This window comes from Arachis hypogaea, chromosome 18 (assembly GCF_003086295.3).
Source record: "Arachis hypogaea cultivar Tifrunner chromosome 18, arahy.Tifrunner.gnm2.J5K5, whole genome shotgun sequence".
Classification (NCBI taxonomy): domain Eukaryota; kingdom Viridiplantae; phylum Streptophyta; class Magnoliopsida; order Fabales; family Fabaceae; genus Arachis; species Arachis hypogaea.
This window is the reverse complement of record NC_092053.1, coordinates 123,447,524-123,461,703: the sequence shown is the minus strand read 5'-3', so window position 1 is coordinate 123,461,703 and position 14,180 is coordinate 123,447,524. Positions and strand designations below refer to the sequence as shown.

The window sequence follows — 14,180 nt, the reverse complement described above, 5'->3', positions numbered from 1 at the left end:
GGAAGGCATAAAAGAAAAGCAAAGTAAATTGATAACAAAAATAGAATCTAACAACAATTATGGCAAGGAATTAACAACAAGAATCAAAAGGAATACAATTATTATGAATTACCTCTAATTGAATTGAAAGAAAATAGAAGGAGCAAAAGTAGATCTACAACAAAACATAAGAACAACATAAAGGAAATTACAACAAAGGAATAGAAGAAGATTGAATGTAGCAACAAAGAATTGAGAGATAGAAGTGGAAGAAAGCAAGGATTAAAACCTAGATCTAAAAACTAAACCTAATTCTAGAGAGAAGAGAGAGCTTCTCTCTCTAGAAACTAACTCTCACTACTAAACTAAGCTAAAACTAAACTAATGGTAACTAACTTCTAAAGTATGAAAAGTATGAAAAGTCCCTCCATTCCCCCTTCAATCCTTGGCTTAAATAGCATCAGAAATGAGTTGGATTGGGCCCACAAGGCTTTAGAATTCGCTGGCCACGTTTTGTTTTAAGTGAACCAGGTGGCAGCAACGGCGCGTGCGCGTACTTTGCGCGTGCGCGCCACCATACGTGTAGCAACTATGGAAAATCTTATATCGTTTCGAAGCCCCGGGTGTTAGCTTTCCAACCCAACTGAAACCGCATCATTTGGACCTCTGTAGCTCAAGTTATGGTCGATTAAGTGCGAAGAGGTCGGCTTGACAGCTTTCCGGTTCTTCCATTTCTTCATGAGTTCTCCAACTTTTCATGCTTTCTTTCTTCATTCCCTTGATCCAATCTTTGCCTTCTAAACCTTAAATCACTTAACAAACATATCAAGGCATCTAATAGAATCAAGGTGAATTAAATTTAGCTATTTTGAGTCCTAAAAAGCATGTTTTCACATTCAAGCACAATTAAAGGAGAATATACAAAACCATGCTATTTCTTGAATAAATATGGGTAAAAGGTGATAAAATCCCCAAAAATCAATACAAAACAAACCGTCAAATTGGGTTTTGTCACTACACATTATCACTTTATATCTGCCTGACTGAGATTTACAAGGTGACCATAGTTTGCTTCACACCAACAATCTCCGTGGGATTCGACCCTTACTCACGTAAGGTATTACTTGGACGACCCAGTGCACTTGCTGGTTAGTTGTATCGAAGTTGTGACAAATAATGAATGTGTAATCATGATTACGCGTACCAAGTTGCTCACATGCCAGGAATAGTTCGAGCCTGGACATCACAAGTTCGAGCCTGGAAGACTAAGTGTTGCACAGTAGTACCTACTTTATCTGAAGGAGAGTGAGGGTTTGGGATCTTAAACAGAATATGATCCTCATGCAACCTCAGGACTAGCTCTCCTATTTTCACATCAGTCAAGGCCTTCGCAGTGGCTAGAAAAGACCTTCCAAGGATGATGGAGTCGTCTCTGTCCTCCCCAGTGTCTAGTATCATGCAGTCCGCTGGGAGGTAAAGGTTCTCAACCTTTACAAGGACGTTTTCCACCATGCCATATGCCCATTTTAGGGACTTGTCTGTCATCTCTAGTGAGATCTTGGCAGGTTGCACCTCTTGAATTCCCAGCTTCCTCATCATAGAGAGAGGCATAAGGTTAATGCTAGAGCCAAGGTCGCATAATGCCTTCTCAAAAGTGATGGTCCCTATAGTGTAGGGAATAAGGAAGCTTCTGAGGTCTGGTAGCTTCTGAGGTAGCTTTTTCTGAACTAAGGCACTGTAATCCTTGGTCAGTACCACAGTCTCATCTTCCCTTAAGGCCTTCTTGTCAGAAATTAAACTTCTTAGACATGCCATAGAAGGGGGATTCTTTTCCAACACCTTTGCAAAAGAGATGTTGACTTGCAGCTTCCTGAGGACTGCTAAAAACTGGGCAAGTTCCTCATCCTCAGGATCCTGTTGCACGTTTGGAGATGGTTGGTCTTCAGGCTCCTCCAACTTCATGGGGACGTTCATGGTGACACTTTCAGTCTCCTCCTGAGCCTTGATCTCCTTCAGTTCCTCAGTAGCAGGCTCCTCCTTGGGTTCGGCCTCAGCTCCCATAGTGAGGGCCTTGCACTCTTCCTTTGAATTCACCTCAGTGTTGCTTGGAAGAGTGTTGGAGAGGATCTCTGGGTCCTTTTGCTTAGCAGACCTACCTGTATCTCTAAATTCTGAATGAATGACCTAGTTTCTGCCATAAAACTATGAGTGGTCTTGGAGAGGTTAGAGACTATAATAGCCAGGTCAGAGAGGCTTTGTGTGGGAGTTCATCTGCTGCTGAGAGGATTAGAATGGTCTGTTGTTGAACCTGTTCTGGTTCATTCCACCCTGATTGTTATTGAAGCCTTGTTGAGGCTTCTGCTGATCTCTCCACCCGAAGTTGGGGTGGTTCCTCCATCCCTGATTGAAAATATTTGAATAGGGATTGTTGTTGGAGTTTCTGGAGGAGTTTTCCATGTAGTTCACCTCCTCCATTGTGATCCAGGCATTGTCACTAGTGTCTACTTCATACGCTGTCTCTGGGGAGTACGCAGCTGAGCTCTGTGCACCACTCAAGTGCTAAGAAATCATATTGATTTGCTGGAACATGAGCTTGTTCTGGGCCAAGATGGCATCCAGTGTGTCCACTTTCATGACTCCTCTCTTCTAAGCTGTCCCATTATTCACAGGGTTTCTCTCAGAAATGTACATGTATTGGTTGTTGGCAACTATATCAATAAGGTCCTGCGCCTCCTCAGGCATCTTTTTCATGTGGAGTGAGCCACCCGCAGAGTGGTCCAATGCCATCTTGGACATCTCAGAGAGGCCATCATAGAAGATCTCTAACATGGTCCACTCTGAGATCATGTCAGGAGGGCATCTTCTGATTAGCTGCTTGTACCTCTTCCAAGCTTCATAGAAGGACTCTCCCTCTTTTTGTCTGAAAGTCTGGACTTCCACCCTAAGCTTACTCAGCTTCTGAGGTGGAAAGAACTTGGTCAAAAATCCATTGACCACCTTCTTCCAAGTGTCCAGGCTCTCCTTAGGCTGAGAATCCAGCCATAGTCTAGCTTTGTCCCTTACAGAAAAAGGAAAGAACATGAGCTTGTAGACCTTTAGATCTACTCCATTAGTCTTAACAATGTCACAGATCTGCAGAAAATCAGAGATGAATTTATTGGGGTCCTCCTACGAGAGTCCATAAAACTGGCAATTCTGTTGCACTAGAGTGACCAGTTGAGGATTAAGCTCAAAGTTGTTTTCACCAATGATAGGTATGGAGATGCTGCGCCCATAGAAGTCAGAGTTGGGTGCAGTATAAGATCCAAGGACCTTTTTTGCGTCTCCTCCAGCTTCTGGATTAGCTGCCATTATTGTATCTGCAGCTTCTTGCTCAAGAGCTTCCGTGAGATTCCCTCTGGCTCTGCTAGCTTGAGCTTGCTGCAAACGTCTTCTTAAGAGTCTCTCAGGTTCAGGATCAGAATCAATAAGGGCTTCTCTATCTTTATTCCTGCTCATAAACAAAAAGAAAGAGACCAAGAAGAGTAAAAGAAAGAAGTCTCTATGTCAGAGTATAGAGAGCTCCTTGTGAGAAACTTAGGTAAAGAGAGAAGAAAAATAAAGGTGTCTGTTATTTAAAGGGTTTTCGAAAATAAAGAGGGAAAATACGTTGAAAAATTTCGAAAAGATGAGAGAGAAAGAAGTTAAAAATTTTCGAAAAATAAGAGAGAGAAAGAAGAATTAAAGAGACACCAAATTTTTAAAATTAAAAGAAGTTAAAACAAACAATTAACTAACAAGATTTGAAAATAAGATAGAAGTTTTAATTTTGAAAATTTTTGAAAATTAAAAAGAAGAAGTCAAAAGAAAATTTTAAAATTCAAAAATTAAAAAGATAAGATCAAGAGAGAGAAACAAGATAAGATAAGAATTGAAAAATTAAAGTTTTTAAAATTCAAATTTAAAAGAAAGAAAGACTAACAAACCACTAAACTTTTAAAATTTGAATTTAAAAGAAAGATAAAATAACAAAATTTTGAAATCAAAGAAAAAGATTTGTCCCAGAATAAATGAAATTAACAAGGAAATACAAAGTGAACTCCCAGGAGAGGAAGAGAAGTTTGCACTAGACTTCAAGGATCTGAAGTCCAACGTCATCCATCCAAGCCCAGCGCCCAAGTAAGGCGCCCAACTCCATGGAAGGCCAAGTTCAGCGCCCAAAGCTGGTGCCCAGTGCCTTCGACAAGGCCTAAGGCCTGGCACCCAATTTTCCAAGCTGGCGCTAGCGCCAGAAAAGTCCAATACATTCCAAGTGCCAAATTCCGGAGTCCAACTTCAAGTAATTTTTCACTCTCAATGGCCTAAAAATGCATTTAAATTAGGCGCCAATCACTCAAGTCCAGCGCCAAGAAAGCTCTAATTCAAAGCTCTAATTCAACCCGAATACTCAAGATTTGATTGATTAGTTAGTATTAACTTCTTCTAAAAAGATAAGATTTGGTTTTAAGATTTAGTTTTAGATTAAATTTGAATTATTGTTTTAGTGATCTTATCCTACCAAAGATAAAATTAGACTTTTTGAATTTGAATTCTAGATAGGACTTAGGATATAAATAAGTGAACGTATGGTTCACGGGAACAAAAAACTGGATTCATCCAACATCTTATTGGTTTTAGTTTGTTTTCTTCTTTATCAAGAGTAACTAAACTTCCTTTGTTAAGGGTTAGAAGCTCAGTTTCATTTTTCATGGATTAGTAATCTAATTATTTTTTTTAATTTTGATTTATGCCTTTATACTTTTTTAAGATTGAGTCTCGTTCTTCTTTTTTAATAGTTAGAAATATTAGAAAATATTCTAATTTTGTCTTGGATTCTGTTATTACTTTAGAAAATTTAATATCAGAATTAGCTTGAAACTCTTACTTATAATTTTCAATTTGAATAAGAATAGTATTTTAAAAGTTGTGTGGTGTTAAATCTGAATTGTGCTTAACCTCTTTTTTTTAGTTAACCAAGAAATTGACAATTAACTAAGTTAAGAGAAATTGAATTGTCAAAAAATTGAAATTTGATTATATATGATTTGTTGTGAAAATATTTTTGCATGAATCAAAGTGAAGAAACATGAGGATTTTTTTTTTTTTGAAGTTAAACATCTCTAAAGCGTTTAACATTCTTTATTCACGGTTTTCTTTCTTCAAATTCATAGGCATTCATTCACATTAAATACTCTCTTTTAATGTTCTCCATCAATTCAAGATTCACATACATCATTCCTCTTGCAAATGTTCGATCGATCTAATTAAAAGATTCAATTAAAAATTGTTTGATTTAATCCTTTAATTCTTATGAAAACGATATTCACTCACCTTAGTATTACTTAAAGGTTGAAGCGATTTGGTGCACTTGCCAATACTTGAGTGTATCAAGTTTTTGGCTCATCACTCCTCACCACTAGTTGTCCCCAACAGCCATCGTTGTCCCTCCAAACGTTGTCGTCGCCGATTAGTGTTCTCTACCTTCCATCTCTCTCCTGTCGTCAACTTCTCCTCAATGCGCTCTTTCTCTCTCTGTTATCACCACTGTGCCACCATTTCCAAGTTGTCATCTCCAGTCTCCACCATTGTATGCTCTTTTTCCTCTATTTGCCAAGTTTGTCATCCTCTTCCTTATTTTCCTTTTTTTTTTCCTTTTTTTTAATGAAAATTCTAAACTTAAATCCTTTTTATGGTTGTAGCCACCTCTATTGCTATTCTTAGTCACTGACAGTAAATTCCACGAAAATAATATTACTGTCATATTATAATAAGAAATTCAATTATTTTGAGTGGATTTTTTGAAGTGTATACTAAGTTACTCACATTTTCAACAACATTTAATTTATAATAATTACATAATCTCAGAAAACTTAAAATGAATGGAATGTCACATTCGAGTATATACCGGGAAAAGTGGTACCACTACGTATAATGGACTCTGAATCAGGGTTCAGCTATTGTGCCACAATAATTACATAATCAAAGAGTAGATAGATAATTAAAGGGAGAAATTAATTAAAAAATAAATAAAGATCGAGAAGGAGAAATTAAAAACATGATTCTCTTATACATATCGATTAGTTGGAATCTCTTATACATATCACAAGAGTCATATAATTATTTGTTGATACAAATAACAAAACCAACAACGTAACATCCTTTTTACATACAATAATAAGGAAAACTAAAATTGCTACAAGGTAACAAAGTTGTTGGTAATTTTTTCCTGGGCTGATGAGAAATAAAAAAAAGGGTTAACATTTCCTACTCAACATTTTTTTTTAACTTTAATTTTAAGCCTTTATTAATTTGTCTCTTGGTTAGTCATGCCTATTACAACCGAAGAGGAGTGCTTCTCCTTGTTGACTTCTTCTTTGTGACCAAAGTTTTCTTGGGTGCAATGATCTACTGTGGCATCATTTTTTGAGTCTTCATTTCCAAAATTTTGAGCACTAACTTTTGTAACAGGCAAATGTATATCATTATCATCATGATGTCCCATTTTGGTTTCTATTTGTTCTTTGTGCTTTCCCCATAGAACAGAGTATAAGCCTATTACAATCAAGATCGAACCAACCACACTGCATCCATAAAATAAATAAATAAATGATGACAAATTCAAAGGCTGCAATGAGAGAAATTGATGTTGTTTTGATTTTGATATATAAAGCAAAAGGTTGATTACTAAATACTAAAATTATCTCTTCAATGAAGTAGTATGATTTATATACTACAATACATTTTTTAAAAAGTACTGACAATGAACCATGTTAGAGTTCTTCCTTTTTTTTTTCTCTTTATTTAAAAAAAAAAGTTTAATTATATTGGGAATACCGTTGATATACTATATGCATGCATTGTATATAAGTTTTATTAGAACATAATAAATTTCCATATATTAAAAGCGTTTGAAAAAAGTTTAACTATTGGTAATATTTATAAAAAAACTCACAAATTATATTAAATTTTTAATTATGTATATTTAGGTAGTGCATGCATATAATAAGCTAGAAGATTATATTCAAGAATAGAATTTCTTTTTATTATTTTATTTTATGTTTCAATCAGCAATAGAATTCAATTATTTAATTAATTACCCTCCAAGATAAATTTGCTCAGCAAGGATGAAGGAGCCCATGATGGCAACAATGATCATCATAAGAGGGCTAAAGGCAGTTGCAAAGACAGGTCCCTTCTTCTTAATTACCAACCCTTGTACATAGTATGATATACTTGATGTCACAATCCCCTAATAAATATATTAAAAGAATAAAACATATATATTAGGCCTTTCAGGAAAACCCATTAATCTTTTATAATATAGTTGATGATGAGAATGAATATACCTAAAATAATAAAAATAAAAATCCATATATAATTAATCAATTCATTATATATTAGTATAATATTTTATAAGCCAATTAATTTAGATAAAGTATATTTTTCATCTTTAATATTTATAATGTTTTTAAAATTATTCTTAATATTTAATTTTTTTTAATTTTGTCTTGAACGTTTTTAATTTGTGTCAAAATTATCTCTAAATATTAATTTTATCTAAAATTTTAAAGATAAAATTAAAAATATTTAAGGATAATTTTAATACAAATTAAAAATATCAAAGATAAAATTAAATAAATCAAAAACGTTAAGAATAAAATTAAAAGAAATTAAACGTTAGAGTATTAATTTTTATCTTCTAAATGGGTAAAGCTTAAGTTTATGAAATTTAAATTGAAAATAAGATTTGCTCTGATTATTCTTACAGCATATGCTGCAGCAAGTAAGTTCATGTCCCAGCCAATTCTCCAAACAGAAGGATTGTGTTCCATAACAAAAGTAACTGCAGTAGCTTGAAGAGTTCCTATGAAGCAGATAAGTGATGTTAGGCTTAGTTGATGATTCTTGTACGTTTGTATAGCTTTGGCCTGTCCAATAACATCCAACATAAATGTTAACAATTATGCATGTGCACCAAAAAAAAAAAAAAAAAACCTTTAAAAAGTATTATTGGTACATTATTTTCCATTTTAAAGTTATGTTTAGGTGACTCTCATGACTCATTTATAATTCACTTTTTTTTTTTAATTTTGAAATTGTGTCTTTTTAAAATTAAAGTTGCGTTTAGATTCATCTTCTATCTCAATAGAGGTGGATATTTTTTTTTCACTTTCAATAAGTAAAAAAAAAAATACAGAAATTATTGTTTGTGTCCGTGTCAATTTCTAAAATCAAATTAAGTTTTTATATATGTTGTCTCTGTATTTCTATTGACAATATTTTAATTATATCAACTCAAAAAGTTTATGATATTTAATATTTTATGTATTTATTTGACTTAATAGAGTTCACTAAAGAATAAACTAACTTAGCATAGTATTTCTTATAAGAGAAATGTGAGTGAGTCATTAAAAATTATTATTTTTATCATCGCTTAGTTATTATAACTCAATTCTTTTAGTCTAGTAATCTAACAACATATATAAATATTTGATAATCAAAATAAATTAATTAAAACTTATCTTATTTAACATTCATTAATTATTACAACAATTAATAAATATTAAATAAGATAAATTTTGACTATTTTTTTGTTTCCTTAGTATTACTAACAACTTATTTTATCTCATACTTTTAAGTTTTAAACATTGACAGTTATATAATTGATGACTAAAAACAATAAATTTTAATAGTTTTTTAATATATTTTTTTTTTTTTTTGTAAAAATGAGTATAATTCATATTTTTTGATTGACGTCTTACTTGTAGAACAAAGAGGGAAGCCCAGGCAAGGGTAGCAATGATGAGGAAAGTGCATCCTAAGAACCAATCTTTTTCAGAGGAACCTTTGGAGGTTGTTGATGATGAAGAATTGGTGTTGTTGTGATGAGTTTCTCTATGTTTGGCCCATACCAATTCCATGATAGGTCCTTTGTATAATGTCATCAGCATGGCCCCAGCAACTGTCACTAATGTTCCCACTACCTTAGCTTGGCATCTCACTTTCTTCATGTCTATCTTTTCCATCCTTTAATTCATTTTCATAAATATAATCAATAAGATATAACACAATCCAAAGCAATACTTAGTATTAAGTAATTTAATTTTGAGGTATTGATACTATAAACAGTTATTCATATTAAAAATATAATTATTTATATTACTTTTTTTATCAGTTTAAATTTTTAAGAGAAGTATAAATTATGACAGTAAAATTATATCTATTCTTTTAAATAACTATTTACATGATCAAATTACTTTTGATAACGTAATATTATATAATTAAATATACATGTAAAATTATTTTATACTAAGAGTGCATCCAAATTAAATTTATAATCATTAGGAAACAAATAAATAAAGGATTTTGGTTAATTTAATTATTACCGGCATATAACCGCCATAACGAAAGTCATGGCCGGAAGCATGTTGCTCATTGCACATGAAAAGGTTGGGGATGTAAGCTTCAACCCAGCATAGTAAAAATTTTGATCAATCACTGGCCTGTTATGTTGTTAAACAAATACAATTATAAATTCATTATTTAATAAAAAATAATATTTGTCATGATATATATATATGATAGACATTAAAATTAAATGGACTAACCCAAGCAGAGCTAGAATGAAAAGTTGCATGAAAACTGAGAATGTTATCTTTGGTTGACCTTTCCTGAAACAATAATAACGACAAACAACAATTAGTAATAAGAAATAACACACATACATCTATATTATTTTTATTATAATAGAAAAAATAATCATTTTGATTATTGAAAGATGGCGATTTTGACAAAATACAACTAAAAAAATATATAAATAATAAAATAATTTTAAAAATATGTTCTATTTGACGAACTGTACCAAACATTTAGTTAATTTATCTATATATATATATATAAGTTTAGCTCATTTTGTCAAATAAAATACATTTTTAAGGGATCATAATAGTTCTTTATTCTTTATAATAATAATAATAAAAGAATATAGGAATTAAGATATTAATACCTTTCAAAAATAAAGGCAAATGGGGCAATGCTAGCAGCTGCAAAGGCATGGCGATAAACCACAAGAACATAGTGGCTCATGCCTTGATTAAGAGAAAGCTTAGTAATAACATTCATGCCAGCATATCCAAATTGTAATGACATCATTGCAAAATACGGTTTTGAGCTCTCTATGAATTTTCCACAACTTCCAACCTTTTCACTCCCCATTTTTCTTCTTCTTTCTTAATTACAAGAATAAGAAGAAGAGAAATAAAAGGAGGAGTAAGTGTTAGGAAGAACACACTATTACTATTGAACAAGAATATATATAACAAGTTTTGTATGTGTTTCTTCCTAAGACTTAACATGCCATGCCTCCTACTATGTATTTATATATGCCTTTGGATTGAATAGTCCACGTCATATGCATGTTCACGTCTCTCAACCTTTGGTGGGGTGATTAGGGACATCTTTTTAATGGGGGGCACCTCAACATCTTAATGTTTATTTAGAAAAATACGAAACGAGGTTATTAAAGGTTATAACATTGGCATGGAAAGCTAAGTGATAATAATTAAGCATTATTATTAAATGAATAATGATTATCATGCTTTAGCTATATGATGCATTGTCAGAATTAAATAATATGTGTTGCTACCTATATAATTATACTTAAGAGATCAAATATTCTTCACTATCATATAAATAATGCATAATCATGCATCTTTATTGAAATATCATATGAACTCAAATTATATATATTCTCGTCTTGTTATTAGTTTGATACATCATTTGGACATGAGAGACATTATAACTTTAGTAAAAATTGATATATTAATTAGTTTTTGCTATATATATATATATATATATATATATGTATAGACTTAATAATTTTTTTATAATATTCTTAATTTAACTATGATTAAATCAATAACGTTAAATTACAATTTAATCATTTAAGAGTAATTTTGTCATCAATTTATATACAATGCTATATATTACCAAGATTTATTTATTATTTTCCTTAATGTATGCATCTTTTTTTTTTATTATTTTGAGAAATATTTTAAATGGAGGAAGTCTTAATTTCATCCGATTCCCACAGTTATTGACGTGAAATTTTCACTTTCCTGGTCATGACTCCAAAATAATATCAACTGATATATATATGATGAACTAAACAATCAACTACATTTAATATTTTCTCTCTATAATTTTTAATATTCCTAAGAATTCTTTTCTGTCTTATCATGCATCTAAAGAGATCTCACTTCTTTGACTAAGGATTGATCTCATAATGCAAGTTGATTTCAAAACATAAAAAATATTTTGTTAATAATTGCAAGAGATATATTTTTTTAATAATTATAAGCTACTTATTAATTTAAGTTTTCAGAACAAATAATTTCATAATAGATTATTAAAATTTTATGACTAAAAAATTTAGAGTTTATTTTTTTATTTTAAGAAAAAAAGAAATTAAGTATAAGACAGATAAAAAGAAAAAATTTTATACAAAATTTAGACAAATCCTTAAAAAAGAGGTTCTTGTGTTCAAAAATATATTAAGATGTATAATTTATTTTTTTTAATATATTTTATCTTTTAACTTAAATATTTGAAATAAATAATTTCATAAAAAAATAATGGATATAACTTTTAAAGTAAACATGATTATATTGGTCCGAAGATCCTCCAATAAATTGTCCCTCTTTGGGATAACAACAAATGGCGAGGTAATCACATAGAACAAGTTGTTGATATGGATTCCAAATTTCCATTATTATATTGATCCCAAATCGCCATCAAACGGCCAAATGAAGTTTTAGTATTTAATTATTGAGAAAGGATTGGAAGTGCTAAATAATTTTCTAAATTATTTTTTAATTTTAAAATATATTTTTTTTAATATATATTAAGACTCCCAGTCATTTAATTATATGTTGAATTTGTACGCTTGGTTTCTATATAAAGAAAGAGGCATGCTACACATACAAGTCTTTTTCACTTACAAGTCTTACAAGTTGCTACACATACGGGCCTTTTAATGCGTTATTTAACCGTTTCCTGTTTTCAAAGTGCTACACTCACCATGTATTATGAACGACTCTTCTTCTTCTTCTTCCTCTTCCTCTTCCTCTTCCTCTTCCTCTTCCTCTTCTTCTTTATTTTTTTTCGATTTTCATGGTTTCTGAAATCAAGCTTTGAAATCGTTTTGAAGATAATGGAACTTCAGAAATACACCCAAACGATTACAGAAATACACCCAAAGGATTACAGAAATACACCCAAACGGTTACAGGAATTCACACAAACGATTATAGAAATACACCCAAAAGATTACAAAAATACACCAAAATGATTACAAAACTACACTCAAAGGATTTAAGAAATACACCCAAAATTCGTTGAAGTACACCTTATGCATAATTCAGAACTCTTTCTCTTTCTCCTCCTCATCTTCTGCTGCTTCTTCTTCTTCAAAAACGATTTCAGAGCTTGATGTCAAAAAACAATGGAAATCGAGAATAATAAAGAAAGAAAACAGAGAGAAAAGCACGTAAATGAAGAAGAAGAGGAAGACGAGAAAGAAGAACGTGCAGCAAGAAGAAGAAGAAGGAGAAAGAGAAGGCAAGAAACGAAAGAAAAGAAGAAGAAGAGGAGGAAGAGGAAGAAGAACGTGCAGCAAGAAGAAGAAGAAGAAGAAGGAGAAAGAGAAGGCAAGAAACGAAAGAAAAGAAGAAGAAGAAGAAGACGAAGAGGAAGAAGAACGGTTCGAGGCGCGTTTTGAGCGTTAGTTTTAATTGGACTTGTAAGGCTTACAATCCTTAATCGCTTGTATGCGAAGAATTTCTGATAAAGAAATATAAAAAACGGTAATGTTATGGAGACAAGAAAAAAAGTCAAAACTTGTCTTATTTTGTGCGACAATTAATGAATGCAAAATAAGGTAATTTATGGTTGTTTTTGGCTGATTTTTTTTTGTTACCAAACATTTCTGTATCAAAAATATAAACATTGCAATTGTGACAATAAAAAAAAGAAAGATAATAATTATTTTAATAAAATATTTTATATGAAAATTAATTAAATTGTAAAAAAGTATATTTAGAGGCATTCTCATTGACATTTGGTAATTATTAAACTAATTGCTCAATGGTAAAGTAATTATTAAAAAGCATTATTTACAATGTATTTTGATATTTAGTAATTATATGGGTGTACAAAAAAACTGGTTTCACTGAACTGATTTGAAACTGAACTGAAACTGTTTTAAATAAAACACTGAACTGAACATAGTTTTTATGAAAACCAGTTTATTAAGAAACTAGTTTTTATGTTTCAGTTTAGTTTTAAACCAAATTAAAACTAGTTTTATTCAAACTCCAAAATTAGTTTTTTCATACTCTCTCTCTCTCCCCTTCATCTCTCTCTCCCTCCCATCTCTCTCTTCCTCTCTCTCTCTTCTCTTTCTCCCCCTCCTCTCTCATCTCTCTCCTCCTCTCTCTCTCTTTCCTTCTCTCCCCCTCCTCTCTCTCCTTTCCCTCTTTCTCCGCCCGTCTCTCTCTCTCTCCCTTTCCTCTCCCCTTTCTCTCTCTCTCCTTTTCCTTTCTTTTCTTCTCTCTCCTTTCCCCTCTCTTTCTCTCCATTCTCCATCTCTCTCTCATTTCTGTTACTCTCTCTCTCTATCTCCTTTCTCTTTCTCTATTTCTCTCACTCTTTTTTCTCTCAATCTCCTCTCCCCCTTCTCTCTCTTTTCCCTTTCTCTCTCTCTCTCTCTCTCTCTCTCTCTCCCGCTCTCTCCCCCTTCTCTCTCTCTCCCCTCTCCTACTCTCTCTCCCTCTCTTCCATCCTCTCTCTCTCTCTCCTTCTCCTCTTTCACTCTCTTCTCTCTCTCCCTCCTTTTCGTCAGTCTTCCATATCTCTCTCTCTCTCTCTCTCTCTCTCTCTCTCTCTCTCTCTCTCTCCCCCCTCTCCCTCCTCTCTCTCTCTCTCCTTTTTTTCTTTTCTCTCTTTTTCTCCCGCTCCTCTCTCTCCCTTTTCTTCTTTCTTTCTCTCCTTCTCCTCTCTCTCTCCTCCCCTCTCTCTCCCTCTTCTCTTTTTCCCTCTCTCCTTATCTCTCCTCCTCCCTTTTTCTCTCTTCTCTCTTTATCTCTCCCTTTTTCTCTCTCCCTCCTCTATCTCCTCTCTCTCTC

The 14,180-nt window shown here is 32.3% G+C and overlaps 1 protein-coding gene across 1 annotated transcript; it reads right to left on the bottom strand.

The window, feature by feature from the left end:
* Positions 1 to 6,044: 6,044 nt before the first annotated feature.
* Positions 6,045 to 10,349, bottom strand: LOC112772990 (WAT1-related protein At5g07050). Its single transcript, XM_025818021.2, has 7 exons — positions 10,004 to 10,349; positions 9,606 to 9,668; positions 9,384 to 9,500; positions 8,760 to 9,024; positions 7,764 to 7,925; positions 7,095 to 7,246; positions 6,045 to 6,578 (listed from the first exon to the last, which is right to left on the bottom strand). Exons 1-7 carry the CDS (start codon positions 10,210 to 10,212, stop codon positions 6,302 to 6,304), a joined length of 1,245 nt encoding a protein of 414 aa, XP_025673806.1. The 5' UTR covers positions 10,213 to 10,349; the 3' UTR covers positions 6,045 to 6,301.
* Positions 10,350 to 14,180: the final 3,831 nt, after the last annotated feature.